This window comes from Myxocyprinus asiaticus, chromosome 35 (genome assembly GCF_019703515.2).
Source record: "Myxocyprinus asiaticus isolate MX2 ecotype Aquarium Trade chromosome 35, UBuf_Myxa_2, whole genome shotgun sequence".
Taxonomy (NCBI): domain Eukaryota; kingdom Metazoa; phylum Chordata; class Actinopteri; order Cypriniformes; family Catostomidae; genus Myxocyprinus; species Myxocyprinus asiaticus.
In genome coordinates this window covers 37,915,079-37,937,396 of record NC_059378.1, presented here as the reverse complement: position 1 = coordinate 37,937,396, position 22,318 = coordinate 37,915,079, and the positions used below count along the sequence as shown (strand labels likewise).

Genomic DNA, 22,318 nt, shown 5'->3' with positions numbered 1-22,318 from the left:
ACTGTATGTTGGTACCTGACAGGGGGCTGGTGGAAATTTGGCTCTCGAGCTTTCTAGCCTTAAACGTTGGGTCCAGTTCTTCTGCAATATTGTGTATCTGTTGTGTTCGGCTGAAAAGAGATAAACAAGGTGCTAAGATAAGTGTTGAAATATGTTCTTGAGGAACATAAGTAATTTGAGGGTGTGTGTGACTCACAGTGCAGTGCATGACGGGCTTGGTAGATGGTTTTCTATGGTGTAGTCCTCTTCTTCTACAGATGAGTGCAGTCCGTCTGAGTTCAGCCTCTCTCTCAACATCTGGAGCGCCTGAGTCCAAAGGAAATACAGCCCTGAATCTATGTACCAGGTCCAGTAATGCCCCTTTACTTAGCACTGTGGTAAATATACAGTAGACACTTCTTCAAAACACTTTTAATGTCACTTTGAATAGTGATAGTTCTAAATGATTCTAAGTTCAGCCATGAAATTCTACATGGCACAAGCTGATAGGTCCTTCGAACATGTAATCTGTTAGCCAATTAACTTGTGTACTCTTTTTACATTTTAGTTGTTTGCAGGTAAGCCGGTTTCAGTTCAGCATGCTACGAATCTTCTCTCTGAAACCCTCCTTATCCCCAGCACCACCTGTCTAATCAGCTTCAAAGGGATTGTATGCATGTATAATAGTGCAGCGTAAGCAGATAAAGTCCAACAAGACCAAACCTACCAACTAGTTATATCACTAAAAACACCTTAAAGGGGTCATGAAATGGAGAATCAAATTTTCCTTGATATTTAGACATATAAGAGGTAACTCTACTATAAAAACATACTGTAAATTTCAGAACTCAAAACTTCCTCCCCAGTCTAGAAAGAGCATTTATAGTTGCCACCCTGCTGAAACATCTTGTTTTGATATCTGTGTGTTCGCAACGTTACGAGACATTGCTCATTTGTACACATCCCACAAACTGCGTCATCGTACCCTTGGCCACGCCCACTGGTGCTCTGTTCATCTCGTAAACAGAGAGAGCAGGACAGACAGGTCTAGTGGGGCCAACTATTCCTGAACACCAAAGGGGACCCATCTGGACTATTTTTAATTATTTTTGTATATAAAATTACACTAGACAGATGTCTTTGACCGTTGTCATGTATTTCGCGCCGCTTTTAAAAGATGCACTGTCAAGTTACGACTCAAAAAAGGTGATTAATTCAGCTGCTCTACCTCTTGCTGCGTTCTTGCGCCATCTGTGCTATTTTTAATTGTTGGTGTATGTAAACATACACTAGATGGACATCTTTGACCGTTTCGATGCGTTTCCGGCAATGTGCGCCTATGTGTGTGCATCAGTTCACCATGCTCTGGACTATGTACTGTATGTGCGTTTTTTCCACCGGCTCATTTAAGCGTGGATTGCTTGTGAACCAGTCACAATACGATTCAAGTATTGCAAAGGAACTGTTATCGAAGGATGGGGAAGTTAAAACACTATTGGACCCGACTGCAAAACCATACATAACCAGTTTCATTTATGAATATTTCAAATGTCATGACTGTTTGATAGTTTATGGTGCTGAGTGTTAAAAGCTGTGCTTGAGATGAACAGTTTAATATATTCAGATGCAATGTGTTGGATGTGTGTTATGTGTAAACCCTGAAATTTAGTTTTATAATGTTGTGGAGCTTGTTCATTCCCATTGATTGAGTTTCAAATATGGCTGATTTCGAGGAGCTGCATGATGTTAGCCAATCATAACAGTGGGCATTTAAGTTGAAGTTTAAAGGAGGTGCTGAAAATTATCATATAATACTAAATTATGACTGTTTTGGTGCAACAAAAAAAAAACATAACTCTAAAAATAACATTTTCAGTGGACCTCAGGGAAGACAATACAATTATAATATTTAAAATATAATATTTAATATTTAAAAATATATTTACATTTATTTTAGAGAGTTGACATGACTGAATTAATTTTTTTTGTTGGAATGGACTGCAGATTTAAGCCACAAGTGGCCATGTGTTACATGTGTAATACAATTTTTATTAAAACAAGTGTAATAAAATGACTGCATTAGCAAACTGCAAACTGTAGGCTGTTATGATTGCCAAGCAAGACAGCAACTTGGTGCATTAATGCAGAATTAAATTGATGTGCAGTCACACATGTGCATTTGTCTGCTATTTTACTCGGCATCAAACATATCTCATTCAGTCGGAATTTAGGGTCTGCACTGTGTTTTATAAACTAAAACTTATATATCCCAGAAATTCAGACCTTTCTGGTTGTAGTCTTGCCTTCATCTCTTGGTTCAATCGGCTTCGTCTGGATCTCTAGGTCTTCTGGCCTATTGTTGATTCTTCTATGCTGGTGTTGCATGCATCTGGCGATCTCCTTATAAACGTACATATACAGCTGAGTTAGTATTTGTTCCCCAGAGAGTTCTGGAGCAATTTCACACTTGATATTTACTTGAAAGAGGCATTCAATAATCAATAGCATATTTAACCTTTTGATCTTCTTGAGCTATACAATACTAAATGTAACATTTATCTATCTATTCACCCATCATTTCATTAAATTCACATTTGGTGCTATGGAGGTTGAGGTTTAGATTAGGGTTAGGGTAAGGGTTGGGTTAGGGGTAAGGTTATCCCAAACATTTTTGTACCTCATCTTGGGCTACTTGGGCTGCTATGAAGTCCACCTCTGATCCAGAACTCTGAGAAAACTGCAGAACAGTAGACATAAAATAAAAAAGAATGAGTGAGTCAATGTGTGTGTGTGCAGACATTACAAAGCTGAACCTAGCTCGTAAATGAGATCCTAACCAGTTTTGTATTATATTAAGACCAAACATGGCACAAATCACTCTCTTTTTATTTTCTCTATTGGCAAACAGACCCAGAAGCACAAGTTCTCACAGCTCTAACTTAAAAATGGATAGCGAATTACAGGTTACGATTAAATGAATACAAAATATTTAGAAATATAGTTTATGATCATTTACATCAATTTACCCAAACCCAACACAAAACTCAACAGGCTTGGGTCGAGTAGCCGATCTCAAGTGTGTGTATGTGTTTGTATAAGCAAAAAAACAAAAAGCAAAAAAAAACAAAAAAAACACTGTCAATATAATACACCTCTCTGTGATGCAGCATTTCCTCTTCCTCTTGTAGTCTTCGGGCTAATTCAGCATCCTGAAGCACCTGTTCCCAAACTCCCAACCCTGAAACAGAGAGAGAGAGAGAGAGAGAGAGAGAGAGAGAGAGAGAGAGAGAGAGAGAGAGCTATTTTAAGACCTAAATATATAGCACTTATGCATACTATGCAAACATTTATTTTAAATACATTTGTGACCAAAACAAATTAAATTACATCATCAGCTACCTTCACAGAGTGGAGAGACGCAGTTACTGCCATGGTAACCAGCGGCAGCCTGCTGCTGTCTCATCTCCATTTCTTCTTCTTCCTGTAACTGTTTTGCTATTTCCTGTTAAGAAAAAAATAAATTCTTACACACACTTGATAATAAAAATGACTTTTTTCTCATGTGATTATACAGTGTGCTTTCGATCAATAGTAACCATAACTGTTAAAGTCAACGTGAAATGGCGTTCGCAACCCTCTTTACTTGCATATGGTGGCGTACTTCCGAGTAAAAGAGGTGTTGATAAATATAGTGTGTTGATATTTTTCTGGAATTTGCTAAAAGTCATTTCAGAGGCACCACAGATTATTATATATTCATAAAAGGTAACAAAGATAAACATTTGTTCCTTTGGAATAATGTTCATCGATGAATCATGCACAATAAGACCAAGAACATGTAAAGACCTTTTTCACATTTCCAGGTTTGAAGTGTAGTAACAGGGTAAACCTTTTATAGCGGTGAATTGGAGACCACAGCAAATATTATTTTTGTGCTCCCATTTGCTCCAACAGCAACAGACAAAATCCACTATTACATTTCCAGGACTTTCCAAAAGAAGAATAAAATAGAAAGCGGTGGATTATGACAGAAGATGCCACATTTTCTGTCACTCCCTCAGCAGCTGGATTAGAAACCGCATTACAACAGTTTTTACTTTTTTTAAAACGTATTTATTTATTTTTTCCCTCCCCTTTTCTTCCCAGTTTGGAATGCACAATTCCCAATGCACTGTAGATCCTTGTGGTGGCGTAGTGTACTATTTCTGAAGTGACATTTATGAATTACTAATGAAGGCTTGGACGCATCATTTGGTTTGAACCAGCAACGGCAGATTCTGATCCGTCGCGTAAGAAAGTAGTTCCATGCACAAATGCTTTTTTATGACCGTACTCAGTTTTTCCTAATTTTTTAAAAATTTACTTGTTCATTGAACTGTTGTATATAAGCAATATCACACTAGCAATCGTGCTATATGGCCCTAAATCAGCACTGCTGTGATTACCTGCGGCACTCAGCCTGCGGCCGAATCACAGCAGTACTGATGTAGGGCCATATCACACTCTTGCTCGTGTGATATTGCTTAAATATATATATATATATATATATATCTATATATATCTATCTATATATATATATATATATATATATATCTATATATATATATATATGATATTAAACTTACATTGAACAATAAAAAAAAATTAAATATAAAAACTTTTGCTAGAGTTACGCTGCTAAAATAAGTTGGAAATGCATCATCACAGTCTGTGAAAACAGTACATTAAAATACACACACACACACACACACACTCTATATGTGTGTGATGCCCACAGAGATCATTCTCAGGACAGTTCTGAGATCTGCTGATTTACTGCAAACCTCATTTACACTGACATCACGGAACATTACCATAAAGAGCAATGTAGATCTAAAGTGTTTACTTTGAGTGGGAACTGTGAGAATAATTGTCTGTCTTTGAGTGTATCTGATTATGGTTTCCCTAACAATAATTTAGCATGATAACCATAGTTTTCACCAAAATTCCCAAGTAAGTTATCATTACTACTGTAAATTTAAATAAATTAATATGGGTTCTCTTTCGAACAGTTTCAGAATCTTTCTGACATTTCGTTTTAAGTCAACATGAAATCAAAATTGGCCCTTTAGGGGTGATTCTCACAAAACCTGTCAAGAAAATGTCCGTAGGAAAGACCGTAAGAAAACGGGTAGGATTAGAGGTAAATTTAGGGTTAGGGTTGGGTAGGATCAAGATTAGGGGTAAGGTTATGAGTGTAACTAAAGATGAAATTAAATGAAGGTACTTTAAATGTAAGTACAATGTAACAACACATATTTACATAATTAGTACATTGTAACAAATGCTTAAGGGCATAGTAGTTAAAGACACCTAGTATAAAGTGGGTCCAAAAAAATATATAAAATTACATTTTACATTACAAAAAATTAAGCCTACATTTATTTTATGACATTATTTTCACTACACTTATGCATATTTCACAACCCAATTCTCATTACCGTAAAGTGCAGTATATTTTCCTTTTACTACTCCCATAAGATGATTCTCATTACCGTAAAACAGTCATTCTTTTACTGTATTACAGTAAAGAAAAAAAAAAGATGCTGTAGTTCAATTCTTTTGATTTTATTTTATTAAAATCAGCCCAAGTGGGGGCCTGGGAAGCTCAGCGAGTAAAGCAATGACTACCACAACTGGAGTTGTGAGTTTGAATCCAGGGCATGCTGAGTGACTCCAGCCAGGTCTCCTAAGCAACCAAATTGGCCTGGTTGCTAGGGAGGGTAGAGTCACATGGGGTAACCTCCTCGTAATCGCTATAATGTGGTTCTCGCTCTCGGTGGGGCGCATTGCGAGTTGTGTGTGGATGCCGCGGAGAATAGCGTGAAGCCTCCACATGCGCTATGTCTCCGTGGTATTACGCTCAACAAGCCACATGATAAGATGTGCGGACTGACGGTCTCAGATGCGGAGGCAACTGAGATTCGTCCTCCACCACCCGGATTGAGGAGAGTCACTACGCCACCACAAGGACTTAGAGCGCATTGGGAATTGGGCATTCCAAATTGGGGAGAAAAGGGGGAGAAAATCAGCCCAAATGAATGGCAGTACCAAGGAGTTCTATTATGATGTATAAATACTTTTTTTTTAATTGAAATAATATTGTTTTTTTTCATTGCAGTAATGAGAATATCATAATGGACACTGAATGAGAATTGGGGGGTAAAATGTGCGTAGCTGTCATGAAAATAATGTCACAAAGTGCTTGTCAAAAAGCCTAATTTTCTATAGGCAAAACATTTATTTCTTATTTGTTTCTTTTGATTTTAGAGTAAAATATAACCATTTTCTTAAACTTTTGGTTTTCAAAATGTTCAATAAAGAGTCCAGTGGTTAAATCTATGTCTTCAGATGCAATATGATAAGTATGGGTGCGCAACAATTTAAGTCCTTTTTTACTCTAAATTTCCACTTTTTCTTTCACTTTCACAGTCTTTCACATTTTGAAAGTGTGAGAGTTGAGATTATGAAAAAAAAGGACTTAAATATTGTTCTGTTTCTCACCCACACCTATCATATCACTTCTGAAGACATGGATTTAACCACTGGAATTTTATGGATTACTTTTATGCTGCCTTTATGTTATTTTTGGAGTTTCAAAAGTCTGGTCACAATTCACTTGCATTGAAAGGACCAACAGTGCTAAAATCTTTGTGTTCAGCAGAAGAAAGAAAGTCACACATCTCAGATAGCATAAGGGTGAGTAAATGATGAGAGAATTTTTTTTTTTTTGGGTGAACTACCCCTTTAACTGTTCATCGGTGCACGTCATTCTAAAGAAAATGTTTCTCTTCATAATCCTTCATCAAAATGTAATAACTTGTTTTGCCTCTATAACAACTTGAATTTTCTGCTGATGTCACCGAGCCCTCTTATTTTTCAGCTCCTCTCCTCCAATCAACTGGCTCCATTCTAGTATCCACAGCCCAGCTTTCACCATCCAATCAATTCCCGATGAATAAAATCAATTATTTCTTATTGATTTCCTGTTTCCTTCAGAAAAAACGAAAAATTATGGGAGTAAAAGGGGTTGCGAATGCATGAATTTATGTTCAGAATTAATTTAATAAAAAATATTTATGACAGTGGTAGCTACTACTAAGTCTGGCAGGTAACAATGGTAAATTGTTATTTAGCAATATTATTTGAGTCTGACACGTGATGTGACATAATTTCACACTTGGCCCATTTCATGACCCTTTATAAGTTACACAGACAGAACAGGAAACCCCCCAAAAAAGGCTTTTTGTCACATGGGTCAGCTTATGCAACAGGAAATGGGGCAGCTGAATAAGGGAAATAATAACAGGAAGGAAGTGAGCTCAACATAAATTATCAACAATGAAAATATCTGGAAGTCAATTTGGAATGCTTTTCTTAAGTGAGCTGAACTGAAAGATAATTTATGCTCCCAAAATCGCCCCAACCACCAACCCAGACCCCCCCCCCCCAAAAAAATAAAAAACAAGCAATGAGAAGCACACACTAAGTAGTATGTACTTTATCTGTCCACTAGAGGGCAGTAATGTGAAAAATTACAATTAAAAATTAAATACAATGAAAGTGAATGAAGATGGACACTGTGGAACTCTTAAAGCGACAGAAAAGCACCATAAAAGCAGTCCATACTGCTTGAGCACTATAAGTCTTCTGAAGCCATATGATCCCTTTTGTGTGAGAAACAGACTGAAATGAAGTCATTATTACTAAAAAACATCCCTTCTAATGTCGAATGAAACGTGTATGAAACTACCAAAGGGTCAGTAAATGACTTCTTGTAATTGAACAGTAAATTCCCCACTGATCCTACATAAATAAACAAACATCAGATGCTACAGTCATGTGGGTTTATGGGTATTCCAGTCCTAGCAAGCTTGGAGCTGTTCGTTTTTTTAGGGCCAAATGCTTGCGGGTTTGCAATTCTTTTGTCAAGCATACTTAAGGGTGATCGAGAGAATTAAAACATGCATTCAACATGCCCTTTTCTGGTGACTCAACACCATGGTGAGGTATTTGCCATGGTTTGGCACCATGGTAAAAGAGTTTTCATGCTGATGCCAACGGACCCACCCTCAATGTGACTGCAGTGACAGAGGCTGGGAGAAGTCTGTGTGTGTTTATAAGTCCTGTACACTCATATACCAACAGCCACAAATTCTCAATTCTGTAATAAGTTTTTGCCATTCAAACTAATCCAACACATAATTAGAAGAAAAAATATCCACATAAACACACCATGCATATCTGTTTACCTGTGCAACATTTTTATTTTTAATTTAGTTGAACTTCAGTCTTATTATTTATTAAATATTTATTAATTAAATTAAATAAAAGTTTTTCTTTCCTTTCTCCTTTTTCATTCATTCATTCATTTATGGGTCAATGACATGACTCATTGTTTTGTCCAGATCTATTAAGTTATTTAAAAAAAAAATGCAATTTTCACAAAACAATTTCTTCTTGACTATGATGAACATGTTTTCAACTTCAAAGTATTTTTGAATAAAACAATTTTCCTGAAGTTTGAAGTAAAAATAAGCGGTGAATCCATCTGGTGACAGTACAATAAAATAAAGTAAATAAAAAGTCTAATTAAAAGCTGAAATTCTTGGAAAAAGAAAAGTTGGCATAACTTTGGAATATTTAATTTTATGTCTTGTGAAACAATTTTGTTTTAAAATATGATCAATATTTGAAAAACTTTTGCTCACCAAATCAAAGTCAGGTGATTAAAAAAAAATAAAATAAATAAAAAATAAAATCATAGGGGGTCTGGGTAGCTCAATGTGGTTCTCGCTCTCGGTGGCGCACGTGGCGAGTTGTGAGTGGATGCCGTGGAAAATAGGGTGAAGCCTCCACACGCACTAGGTCTCCGCGGTAACGCACTCAACAAGCCACATCATAAGATGTGCGGATTGACGGTCTCAGACGCGGAGGCAACTGAGATTCATCCTCCGCCACCCGGATTGAGGCGAGTCACTACGCCACCACGAGGACTTAGAGCGCATTGGGAATTGGGCATTCCAAATTGAAAAAACCAAAAAAACAAAAACATCATAAAACAAGCAAGACCCTTATGATTTTTTTAATTTTTTTTTTTTATATCAGATATTTTGACACATTTTAGTCATGTCAAATGGAGTAACCCTATGAAAACTTCTTGATATTTGTGATTTGAAAATTCATATTTGTAATAAATACTTTTTAACCTTGAAAAATGTGTGAAAACCTATTTTGTTGTGTACACTACTCACATGTATTCAAGGTGCAAGGAAAGTATTTTAATACATTTTACTTGATGGTTACACCACATGACATTTTTTACATAATTTTGTTTTTGTTTGTTTTTTGGTAGAAAATGCTATAAATGTTTTTCAAAAATGTAAACCAACATGGACACAAGGATTGGATTCCTACAAACTTGATCCATGTGTTTTAACCTCGTGAGACCCCGCATGCACACGTGTGGATGTTGTATTTTCGCTTTGCTATATGCAACACAATTAAATTAATTTAAACCAACTGATTTAATTTCAGGAGACTCAGTGTCATCAGTAAAGTGTTAAACTTTCGAAGTACAGAGTCATGTGACAAAACAACAGGGCGATGACCACAGCAGAGTTTGTCTTTTGGAGAAACGGCAACAGAACTACATCTGGTGAGAAACCTAATTAAGTTTTTACATTGAAACCTGTTTGAGTCAAAAGATTAGAGTCTCTAGTTTCATCTGATATGCCATTTTTTAATTTGAGCGATTTATCCTAAAATGCCATGCTGCTTAACACTAATGTGTACTTTAATGCATTTTTTCCTTAGTAATCCTATATATTTACTGTGCATTTTCACATTGAGAATAAATGTATTCATCCAAAAGCTGGAAAATGTTGCTTTCAGAGGATTTATATGGAGTTAGGATGAAAATAAGGTGCATTTCAAACTGTTCTGAGACCAGCGCAGACAGACAGCACACTGGAGGTTAAGTTATTCACTAAATAGGGAGCAAGTGTGCATTATGTAGCTCTCTATGCAGCATTCAATCCAAACTTCCTATTTAAAGTTCAGTTTCAGGCTGCAGATGATGTTTGGACCACTCAACATGTTTGGCAGACATGGAATAATGGTAATCAGTACATAGATTCAGAATTTATAATGTATAATTTTATTTTTACATGGTTGGCAGTGATTGGATAATGCTGGCCATTACTTTGAATCAGAATTAATTATGCTAATTTCTGATGTCATGTCTGTAACATCTCAAAAACATGAATAAGCAACACTCCTGGAAACATAATAAACAATTTGATTAAAAAAATCTGACTTTCTATAGCTTGGTATTATTTAAAATTTCACAACTTAGTCTCACTGTCCACATATGTGGACATCAATTTTCAGGAAAATTATTTGCTCTAGAATTTGTATTTATTTATTTTTTTGCTTGTTGATTAGATGCTACTAGTTACAAAACAAATAGAGGAATGGAAAATCTACACAGCAGTCACGCTTGTGTCTCAGGAGGTTAAACTAGATTTTTAAAAGATTTCTAATTTTTATAATCTCAGACAACCTTACTTGTCAATGACCTTCATTCATTGATTTAATAAAAGTTATGATTTTAAATGTTACTTTTTTGTGTCTAATTATTTCTTATTATGTGTAATTATTTTCTTTAACTTTTCTTTTCTATGTACAGTAAAGCACTTTGAATAACAATGGTGTATGAAATCTGCTATGATAAACTTGCCTTGCCTCCTCTATTGTCAGTGCACTTGAAGCTTTCTGATAAGTTAATATCATCTTAAAATAGTTGACATAGTGTTGAAACACGTCATATGGGGTAACAAGCAGATAAATTCACTCTAGGAAAATATCTGCAGACGTTACAAGCCAAACAGAGTTGTAGATTCTAATCAGCATGCCGCCACACAGCAAAAATATGAATGATGGGTAAATTTAGCCATTGCTAGAAAGCTGTAATAAAAAGCTACAGCTCCACTGACCGTACACAGCTAGACTCTTTCTATTTAGACAGTTAACTGGCTTGAAAAACACATAGTACATCAGTTACCAGTAAAAATCCCTTTTGCCTCACTGAACTGTATTGACTGCTCTCTTGTTTGCTGTCTAAAACCATCAGCACTAGACAGAGAGGATGCTCAACACCTGGTGATCATGCACAGTCAGCAACTACAGCCCACGTTGGACAATAAACAGCCTGAGCTAACAAGAACAGCAAGTGCTGTTAGTCTGGAGGACATCCTCTTTTATTTCAGCATAGAAGCTGCAGACCATTTGCAAAAGAGCCAAACACCTAAAATGCTTGATGATCTATGAAAACAGAAAGAGCTTCCAGCCTTTAATATCTCTGAATCTAAAAACAGGCAAACCATATTGATCTTTCAATTAGGTTTAATTTAATGACACTGATGGAAATGTCATTTTTAATGTTTTGAAATAAAACGGCTGACTCCTTTTCTTGATAAGGCAAATTTCATAGCTGATATTTTATGTATCCTAAATACACACATTTAAACAATATTTTACACCTTTTGCATAATTTGGCAAAATTACAGCTTGATTAGAAATGACACCTAATAAAAATATTCTTCTCACAAGTGATATATACACTGGGCGGCAAAAGTTTGGAATAATGTACAGATTTTGCTGTTTCGGAAGGAAATTGGTACTTTAATTCACCAAAGTGGCATTCAACTGATCACAAAGTATAGTCAGGACATTACTGATGTAAAAAAACAGCACCATCACTATTTGAAAAAAGTCATTTTTGATCAAATCTAGACAGGCCCCATTTCCAGCAGCCATCAGTCCAACACCTTATCCTTGAATAATCATGCTAAATTGATCATTTGGTACTAGAAAATCACTTGCCATTATATCAAACACAGTTGAAAGCTATTTGGTTCATTAAATGAAGCTTAACGTTGTCTTTGTGTTTGTTTTTGAGTTGCCACAGTATGCAATAGACTGGCATGTCTTAAGGTCAATATTAGGTCAAAAATGGCAAAAAAGAAAACGCTTTCTCTAGAAACTCACCAGTCAATCATTGTTTTGAGGAATGAAGGCTATACAATGCTTGAAATTGCCAAAAAACTGAAGATTTCATACAAAGGTGTATACTACAGTCTTCAAAGACAAAGGACAACTGGCTCTAAGAAGGACAGAAAGAGATGTGGAAGGCCAGATGTACAACTAAACAAGAGGATAAGTACATCAGAGTCTCTAGTTTGAGAAATAGACGCCTCACATGTCCTCAGCTGACAGCTTCATTGAATTCTACCCGCTCAACACCAGTTTCATGCACAACAGTAAAGAGAAGACTCAGGGGTGCAGGCCTTATGGGAAGAAATGCAAAGAAAAAGACACTTTTGAAACAGAAAAACAAAAAGAAAAGGTTAGAGAGGGCAAAGAAACACAGACATTGGACAATAGATAATTGGAAAAGAGTGTTATGGATCTTAACCCCATTGAGCTTTTGTGGGATCAGCTAGACTGTAAGGTGCGTGAGAAGTGCCCAACAAGACATCTATGGCAATTGCTACAGGAAGTGTGGGGTGAAATGTCACCTGAGTATCTGGACAAACTGACAGCTAGAATGTCAAGGATCTGCAAAGCTGTCATTGCTGCACGTGGAGGATTTTTTGATGAGAACTCTTTGAAGTAGTTTAAGTTAAAAAAAAAATTTTTTTTTTTTAAATTGTAATAGAAATTTTTCACGTTATTAATGTCCTGACTATACATTGTGATCAGTTGAATGCCACTTTGGTGAATAAAAGTACCAATTTCTTTCCATAAGAGCAAAATCTGTACATTATTCCAAACTTTTGGCCGCCAGTGTATATAATATATACACAATATATACTGATCAGCCACAACATTAAACCACCTGCCTAATACTGTGTAGGTCCCGCTCGTGCCGCCAAAACAGCACCAACCCACATCTGCAATTCTTCTCACCCCAATTGTACAGAGCAGTTATCTGAGTTATCGCAGACTTTGTCAGTTTGAACCAGTCTGGCCATTCTCTGTTGACCTCTCTCATCAACAAGGCGTTTCCATCCACAGAACTGCTGCTCACTGAATGTTTTTTGTTTTTGGCACCATTTGGAGTAAATTCTAGAGACTGTTGTGTGTGAAAATCCCAGGAGATCAGCAGTTACAGAAATGCTCAAACCAGCCCATCTGGCACCAACAATCATCCATGCGATTACCTAATCAGCCAATCGTGTGGCAGCTGAGCAATGCATAAAATCATGCAGATACGGGTCAGGAGCTTCAGTTAATGTTCACATCAACCAGCAGAATGGGGAATAAATGTGATCTCAGTGATTTGGACCGTGGCATGATTGTTGGTGCCGGACGGGTTGGTTTGAGTATTTCTGTAACTGCTATATATATATACATACCCACACACAAATGTTTTATCATTTAAAACCTTCATACATTTTTAAGTGTGGCTTAAGTGTCCAAATACTTACTTGCGACACTGTTTACACTAGTACAAGCAGAAACACCATAGACATTTACTTCCTTAAAACATTTTCCAAAGTGTAGAATAAAGGCTCCAGACAGACTGCTTCAGAAAGCTTCTTGTAAACAGTCTTTCCACAAATACAGAACCTCACTGTTTCACATCGCTCACTACAGAAGCATCCAACGGGATGTGCCCTCCCAGATGAGTGGTCACTTCCACCCTGCCAAACCACTTGTCACCTCGGAAATACCACAGACATCGCCATGGGAACACTTTTAAAACCACTCCGACAACAAAGATGACAAAGCCACTCCTTTAGGCAAAAGAAATGTCGCCCAACAGCTAAATAAAGGATGTGTTGAGAGCAGAATAGAATCCTTGAAGTAAATGGATATCAGAGTGCAAGATCCCACTCATACAAGTAGGGTTTAAGTCTTCATTCTTTCTTTTTTTTCTTTTATGTTCTGTCTATTCTTTATTCTGCTACAAACAAGCATCTCTACACAACTAGCACTCGATCAGATGCAGGACGCAGCTTGAAAGATAAATAACAATAGAAGAATGAACAAAATGCTTACGAAGACTGCAAATCACAAGTAATTGAACTTGCCAAGGGATGTCTATACATAATTTATACATGAAGTGTCTGCTCTCTCTTGGACTTTCTCTTTTGAATCATATCCACACAAATTTTTGCTTGAAAATGCATTCATTTTGCTATGTTTACGCCTTTCATTCACTCTAGAATGCAGTTTTCCTCCACTGAAAACAGAGCGTTTTAAAAACGCTCTCCATTATTGTATACTTTGGAAAACAATGACGTAAGGAAACAGAAAACTTGAGTATTGAAACGAAAATGAAAAAGTTTCAAACAAAAATGTCTTCATTTTATAATGCATTGATTTTGCTATGTTTATGCCTTCTATCCACACTAGAATGACATTTTACTATCCCAAAAATGGAGCATTTTGAAAGTGGCATTACCATTTTGTAAACCATTACCACACTTTGGAAAACAATGACAGTAGGAAACTGAATACATTTTAATTTGAAAAAGAATTAATTTTACTACGTTTACGCCTTTCATCCACACTAGAATGCCGTTTTCCTCCACCAAAAATGGAGTGTTTCGAAAATGCCATTACCGTTTCAAAAAGACACAAAAAACGATGATGTTAGGAAACTGAAAACAGAGTTCCCTATCTATCACTCACTCGACGTTGTGTTGATGTAGTTACACTAGGGGTCACTCTTGGGAGCCCCAAACACCTCTGCTTTTTGAAAAAAGGCCAATGGGAATTGGCGAGTGGAATTTGCATGCCACTCCCCCGGACATACGGGTATAAAAGGAGCTGGTATGCAATCACTCATTCAGATTTTCTCTTCAGAGCCGAGCGGTTGCATTCAGTGCACTGAATTCAATTCTCCATTCCATTCACCTCAAACTGCTGGATTTACGGCACATTTCAACGGCTTCTCCTCCTCACACAGCGGTCTGCCCGTCTCGCACCGCCAGTCCACGTCACACAGTTCAGCTAGTTGTGGCATTTTGTATAGGGACCCCTAGTGTCACTACATCGACACAACGTCGAGTGAGTGACAGATAGGGAATGTCCTGGTTACTTTCGTAACCTCTGTTCCCTGATGGAGGGAACGAGACGCTGTGTCCCTCTTGCCACAATGCTGAACTACCCGCTGAAATGGCTGGGACCTTGTCTTGGCTCCTCAGCACAAAACCTGAATGAGTGGTTGCATACCAGCTCCTTTTATACCTGTATGTCCGGGGGAGTGGCATGCAAATTCCACTCGCCAATTCTCATCATCAGAGGTGTTTGGGGCTCCCAAGAGTGACCCCTAGTGTCACTACATCGACACAACATCTTGTTCCCTCCAACAGGGAACGGAGGTTACGAAAGTAACCAGGACGTTTTCAAATAAAAATGAAAAACGTAAACACAAGAATGCCGTTTTTCAGCACCAAAAACATAGCGTTTTGAAAACGCTCTCCATTACCGCATACTTTGGAAAACTATGATGTTAGGAAACTGAAAATAAAGTTGAGTGCAGATGTAGCCATATCCACACATACGTTTTTGTTTGAAAATGCATTTATTTTGTTACGTTTACACCTCTCATCCACACTACACCTGGGTTTTCCTCAACCAAAAACAGAGCGTTTCGAAAATGCTCTCAGTCAACACATATTTTGGAAAACACATACTTTTCAGAGTGTATCTAAAATTGACACTTTATTTCTGTGGATGTATTGCAGGAGCGGGGCCACATCCAGTTTTATTTAGTGATTTACACTTGATTTATGAAGAAAAATCTAATTAAAGAACAATTGACTCTTATCAGGTGAAAACAAGAATGCCTGTCAGCCAGCTTAAGCAAAATACTTGTCAAAACTGTGCATGTCTAGACATGTTTTCCAATGAAAAATAAAAATTGGATCACTTTTACAATTACATTGTCTCAGGACAACTCAATTATTTATTTATTTTTTTTCTCCAGAAAACATCCAGTTGATCTTTGATATGTTTGGTAACATACCTCATCCTCTTCCTCTCTCCTCCTGGCCTCCTCTGCACATCTCTGAAGCTCTTCCTGAATAATATGAGCATATCTGCAGTCCTCTTCCTCCCTGAAGGAAAGTTAAATTAAACTGAATTTAATTTAATTTTAAATTAATTAGGCAGAATGAGGCTTGGTGTCACAAGGGCTATATCTCTGTAACTTTAAGCTTTTGAGTCAAAAGTACAACTGCGTAAATGTGTTTTATCTTTGGAAAATGTACTGTCCAAAGTAAATTTTCACTATTATTATATTTTTGTTATAGCTGTTGGGTAAACAAGCAAACATAATCAAACCACATTGGCACACATTATTTAATTAATTAATTAATTCATTCATTTTTACTGAAAAGTTGTGTTCTCAGAACAAGGAAATGTTTCAGTAATCTCAGGTCGGGGCATGTGTTTTAAATGTAATAAATTTACATCATTTAATAACATCAATATTTGTTGGCCAAAAAATTGGTATGTTACTTTTTACACTTTTGGTATTTCGTGAATTGTTTTGTGTTTCACGTTTGTTTTACTTTAACTGCAGAAAGCCTATAATATGTTGTTTAATGGCAGGTTCCATAGTGACAACTTACCCCATATACAGGTGCATCTCAATAAATTAGAATGTTGTGAAAAAGTTCATTTATTTCAGTAATTCAACTCAAATTGTGAAACTCGTGTATTAAATAAATTCAGTGCACACAGACCGAAGTAGTTTAAGTCTTTGTTTCTTTTAATTGTGATGATTTTGGCTCACATTTAACAAAAACCCACCAATTCACTATCTCAAAAAATTAGAATATGGTGACATGCCAATCAGCTAATCAACTCAAAACACCTGCAAAGGTTTCCTGAGCCTTCAAAATGGTCTCTCAGTTTGGTTCACTAGGCTACACAATCATGGGGAAGACTGCTGATCTGACAGTTGTCCAGAAGACAATCATTGACACCCTTCACAAGGAGGGTAAGCCACAAACATTCATTGTCAAAGAAGCTGGCTGTTCACAGAGTGCTGTATCCAAGCATGTTAACAGAAAGTTGAGTGGAAGGAAAAAGTGTGGAAGAAAAAGATGCACAACCAACCGAGAGAACCGCAGCCTTATGATTGTCAAGCAAAATCGATTCAAGAATTTGGGTGAACTTCACAAGGAATGGACTGAGGCTGGGGTCAAGGCATCAAGAGCCACCACACACAGACATGTCAAGGAATTTGGCTACAGTTGTCGTATTCCTTTTGTTAAGCCACTCCTGAACCACAGACAACATCAGAGGCGTCTTACCTGGGCTAAGGAGAAGAAGAACTGGACTGTTGCCCAGTGTTCCAAAGTCCTCTTTTCAGATGAGAGCAAGTTTTGTATTTCATTTGGAAACCAAGGTCCTAGAGTCTGGAGGAAGGGTGGAGAAGCTCATAGCCCAAGTTGCTTGAAGTCCAGTGTTAAGTTTCCACAGTCTGTGATGATTTGGGGTGCAATGTCATCTGCTGGTGTTGGTCCATTGTGTTTTTTGAAAACCAAAGTCACTGCACCCGTTTACCAAGAAATTATGGAGCACTTCATGCTTCCTTCTGCTGACCAGCTTTTTAAAGATGCTGATTTCATTTTCCAGCAGGATTTGGCACCTGCCCACACTGCCAAAAGCACCAAAAGTTGGTTAAATGACCATGGTGTTGGTGTGCTTGACTGGCCAGCAAACTCACCAGACCTGAACCCCATAGAGAATCTATGGGGTATTGTCAAGAGGAAAATGAGAAACAAGAGACCAAAAAATGCAGATGAGCTGAAGGCCACTGTCAAAGAAACCTGGGCTTCCATACCACCTCAGCAGTGCAACAAACTGATCACCTCCATGCCACGCCGAATTGAGGCAGTAATTAAAAGCAAAAGGAGCCCCTACCAAGTATTGAGTGCACTTATGATGCATTCTAATTTTCTGAGATTGTGAATTGGTGGGTTTTTGTTAAATGTGAGCCAAAATCATCACAATTAAAAGAACCAAAGACTTAAACTACTTCAGTCTGTGTGCACTGAATTTATTTAATACACGAGTTTCACAATTTGAGTTGAATTACTGAAATAAATGAACTTTTCCACGACATTCTAATTTATTGAGATGCACCTGTAGTGTGACAACATGCCCTACTATATTTCAACTTGTGTTCATTAAACTGTATTTTTCTCCTGTGCAAAAATGGCAGAAATATACAATCATTTTTTTATTTAAAAATAAACCTACCCTTAGGATTTTTTTACTTGAGTAAAAAGTGTGACAACTAACAACAGTCTCACCTATATTCTTTTTGTTTTCCCCTTTAGTCTGTTTAAGTGGCAATATCATGTATTTAAAGCCCTGAACAAGCTATATACCAACTGTCACTAGAAGTGGAAAATTATAAATGTTACTGAGTCACATTAAGCTAAGTTTACTCTAATGGTTTCAAAAAACATTCTGGTTGGGGCCAAAGTTTCTTCTCTGTGGTTTTTCGACTTATACCTCATGATGCGCCAACTAATCAGGTTATGCAACACCAATGAGTCAAGACAAATGATTTGAATATCCCAAATGTCTGTGGTTTGCGATGTTGCTGACTGTGTAATTCGGGGCACATGTAGATGCCTGACGATGCTTACAGTTGCCTCAGGTCTCGACAGAGATTCGCTTGCCGTTCCTCTTCTTCTTGCAGTCTCCTTGCCAGACGAACATCATTCTGTACCGACTGGTTCTTCTGGATGTTGGCGCTGTAGAACTGTTCAACTGAGATTAGATGAAATGAGAAGATGAATCAGACTCAGATGAATGAAGCTAAATCAGGTTCAGTTAAACCCAAAAAAATAAAGAAGAACCAGAAAGCTTACAGGAAGTGGAGGCTGATACTCACTTTCCTGCTCTTGAAGACTGTGAGCGAGAGCTCCATCCTCTAACACAGAGAAACACTGACACACTGTGGAAAAAGAGCAAAAATACCAACAAAAGTGATAAAAAATACATTACTTTTAATTCAAGGATGATTCAAGATAATCTAAGAGCATAAATTGTTGTCAGAGAGTAGACGGCCTATTCATTAAGTTGTACTATTGTGTACCTGGCTTACGATTGTTCAGGCAACAAAATATAGAAAATAAAACTTTCCACAAATATCCAGTGGACAAAAAATGCTAGAAAACCAAACAAAAGCCTTGCTTTCATTCGCGTCAATCAATTTATATATGCAGCGTACTATAAAAACCTATGCTTTGCTCAAGTCATGTTCTGTTTCCAATTACAACTGGGAACTACTTGTAACTAAGCGACTCAACAGTTACAAGCAGTTAGGAACTTTTATTATGTTTGATATGCCATTTATTTATATGTAAGTCTAGAGTAACCCGATGTGCTTTCTTTGAACTCAAACATTTTGAAAGAGAATATAAAAGTAAATTAGTTAGGGCTGGGTAAAAATATTGATTTTTATGACTAACCGCGATCTTCATTTCAGTGATCCCGATATCAATTCTTCAAATCCCAAGATCGATCTTTTACTTTTACTTTAACGTTTACTTGAGTTTTGGATGTGTTGATTATTATAGATATTAAAATTACTAATTTATCTGCATAGTTTGGGCGTGTGTTGTTAAATTTATAAATTATTATTTTCATAATGTACCAAGCTAGAAGGTTCCCTGTATAATTTACCACATTAGCTAAGAGAGCATTTCTGTCAAATGTAAGAAAAATGAACATTATAGCCTAACTGAAATATACCCAAATGAATAACAAGCGAATCAAATCGTATCAAAAGCGAAATCAAATCGAGAGCTTGTGAATCGGAATCAAATGAAATGGGGAAATCTGTACTGATACCCAGCCATAGAATTATTGCAGTGATCAGTGTTGGGTAAGTTACTCAAAAAAGTAATCCACACCAAATTACTAACTACTTCTATAAAAATGTAATAAGATTACTTTACTGATTACTTCATTAAAAAGTAATTACAATACTAATTACTTTTAAATTACTTTTTTAAACACCTTTCACAGAAACGCTTGTTTTTCCATTTAACGAATTCAAAATAATGTCCATACACTATTTCATTCTTTGTTCATTGTCGCACGCAAGTCATACACACGTTTCTCCCTTACAATGACTCATTAGTGACTCTACTGCCATCACAGAAACGCAAACAGACGTACATATTAAAAAACAAATTTTTTTTTAAATTTTATTCTACATAAATATTATTTTAGACACAAGGGTAACCCAAGTGATGTACTTAAAAGTAATTAACTTAATTGAAAGCCAGTAACTGTAATCTGATTAAAGAATTTAAAATGTAATGCATTACACTACCTTTGACTAATAAATTAACTACAGTAGCAAGGATCCATTTTGCCGTAGGCAAAGACACTCTGAGAATCTTCATGTTGTCCTCTCATAATATCAGTAATTCCAACACAATATGAAGACAGTATATTGGACTGATTGTCAGATTCTTGCCCCTATCTCTTGCTCCTAAAATGCCACACTGGGGCCTAAACAGGAAAACTACTGCCAAACATGCCAACTGGGTCAAAAACAGAGCACAATGGCTCAGAGGAAAAGGGAAATATGTCCAATTAGTTTACAAAGGTGTGTATGCGTGATTGGCCAAAACTGGAGCTCACACAAATGCAAATATGACAGGGGTCTATTTAACTTTACATTAAACTTTAGTGACCTGAAAAGAGGAAAAAAACACACTGACTAACACACACAAACACTCTGCTAAGGGTTTAAGCAACAGACATCAGCACAGAGTAACCCTCTCTGTCTCATGCTCTCTTTAAGTTAGTGTGGAAAAATCTAAAAAATCTAAAAGCTAACAAAAGCCCATGAACTATCACACAACCATGTTAAACATCACAGTCATAAAAGCTGACACTCCATTATAAAAGACGGGTTGTCTCATTACAGGTCTGTGTTGTTGTAAGACTAGCTTCAAAGTCATTAAATGCTCACAAAGAAACGTATTACAGTTAATCATGCAACTCTCTGGAATATTTGATTTTGATTGGTCAATCGCAGCATTCTGTGGTAAAATATATGAATATAAACAAACGCTGTATAATTGACCGTTGTCCCAGGCAAACAATTTCCTACAGTACATAGTGTAGCTGTGCTATAGTTTGATGTCTCTCCTCTCACCCTGTGGTCAATTTCTTTTCACGTAATAACATAATTTAAACTCAAATATATTAATAATAATAAAAAAAAGATTTCAACATTTTTTGCTTTTTGTTATATGAAGGTCACATTAAAATGGACTTGGAAACTTTTTATAAGGCCTTCATTATTTATTTATGGTACTTTCAAATGCATTATATGTATTGATTTTACTGTTTTAGCGTTGTCCCATACCCAGACTTTCAATAGTAAAATTTGAAAAAGCATTGTATAAATACTAATCATCACATGTTTAAAACTATGATAATCTAAACAAAGAGTGAAATAAACATAAATCATTTCAATATTAATTGTGTGAAAATTATTTCTAAAAATGTTTTACAAATTAGGCCTCTATTGTGGCATAATTTCCACCACAACAAAAATATTTCCCCTAATAAAGTTTCTCAAAAGTTGGCAAAAAAAAAGCTAAACATTTATTTAAAAAAAAAAAAACACTTTAAAAACACTACAAATATGCTGTCTATTTGTGTATTATTAACCAAGTGGACAAAACTGTCAGTAAGAGCATTGAGGTAAAAAGTGATGCTTCAAAGAAAAATCAAGGTAAATATCACTTGTAAGCAGAATATTTTTTATTGGGAGTCATTTCCAATCAAGCTGCAATTTTGCCAAATTACGTAAAAAGATTACAAATTTTTTTTTTATTGTATTTAGTAAAAATAAAATGTTAGCTATGAAATTAGCCTAAGACAAAGGAGTTAGAGCCATTTTATTCTAAAAACATTAAAAACGTGATTTCCGGAGTCATGTGACGCCATGCGAGGTTCGGATGTGTGAACGGCGAGCTCTGGGCACTTTGCTAGTTTTAAAACTATTAATGACATAAACAGGTGAGATTCGATACACTCTGTTCCATAACTGTTCTAGGAGGACAATATGTAAAAGAATTCAAAATCTTCGGGCTCTGGAGACATTAAAAGACACTTACGTGCTCAAGCTGACACCCCTGAGCAGGCCCTGAGCCCGGGAGTCGATTTGGTCAGAGAAATGAGGGAAATTCGGCAAGAAAAGTTGGAACATGTCGGCAATGCTGACGAAGGTCAT

At 36.5% G+C, this 22,318-nt stretch overlaps 1 protein-coding gene across 1 annotated transcript in view; it reads right to left on the bottom strand.

The window, feature by feature from the left end:
- LOC127426607 (coiled-coil domain-containing protein 50-like) overlaps window positions 1-22,318 on the bottom strand; it is a 44,529-nt gene that overhangs the window by 3,437 nt on the left and 18,774 nt on the right. Inside the window, exons 3-11 of the mRNA XM_051673531.1 lie at window positions 18,950-19,012; window positions 18,702-18,825; window positions 16,061-16,151; window positions 3,379-3,481; window positions 3,132-3,217; window positions 2,657-2,716; window positions 2,263-2,379; window positions 197-306; window positions 16-110 (exon numbers count right to left, since the gene is read on the bottom strand). Of these exons, the coding sequence (XP_051529491.1) occupies window positions 16-110; window positions 197-306; window positions 2,263-2,379; window positions 2,657-2,716; window positions 3,132-3,217; window positions 3,379-3,481; window positions 16,061-16,151; window positions 18,702-18,825; window positions 18,950-19,012 (849 nt within the window). The remainder of the gene's footprint in view (window positions 1-15; window positions 111-196; window positions 307-2,262; window positions 2,380-2,656; window positions 2,717-3,131; window positions 3,218-3,378; window positions 3,482-16,060; window positions 16,152-18,701; window positions 18,826-18,949; window positions 19,013-22,318) is intronic.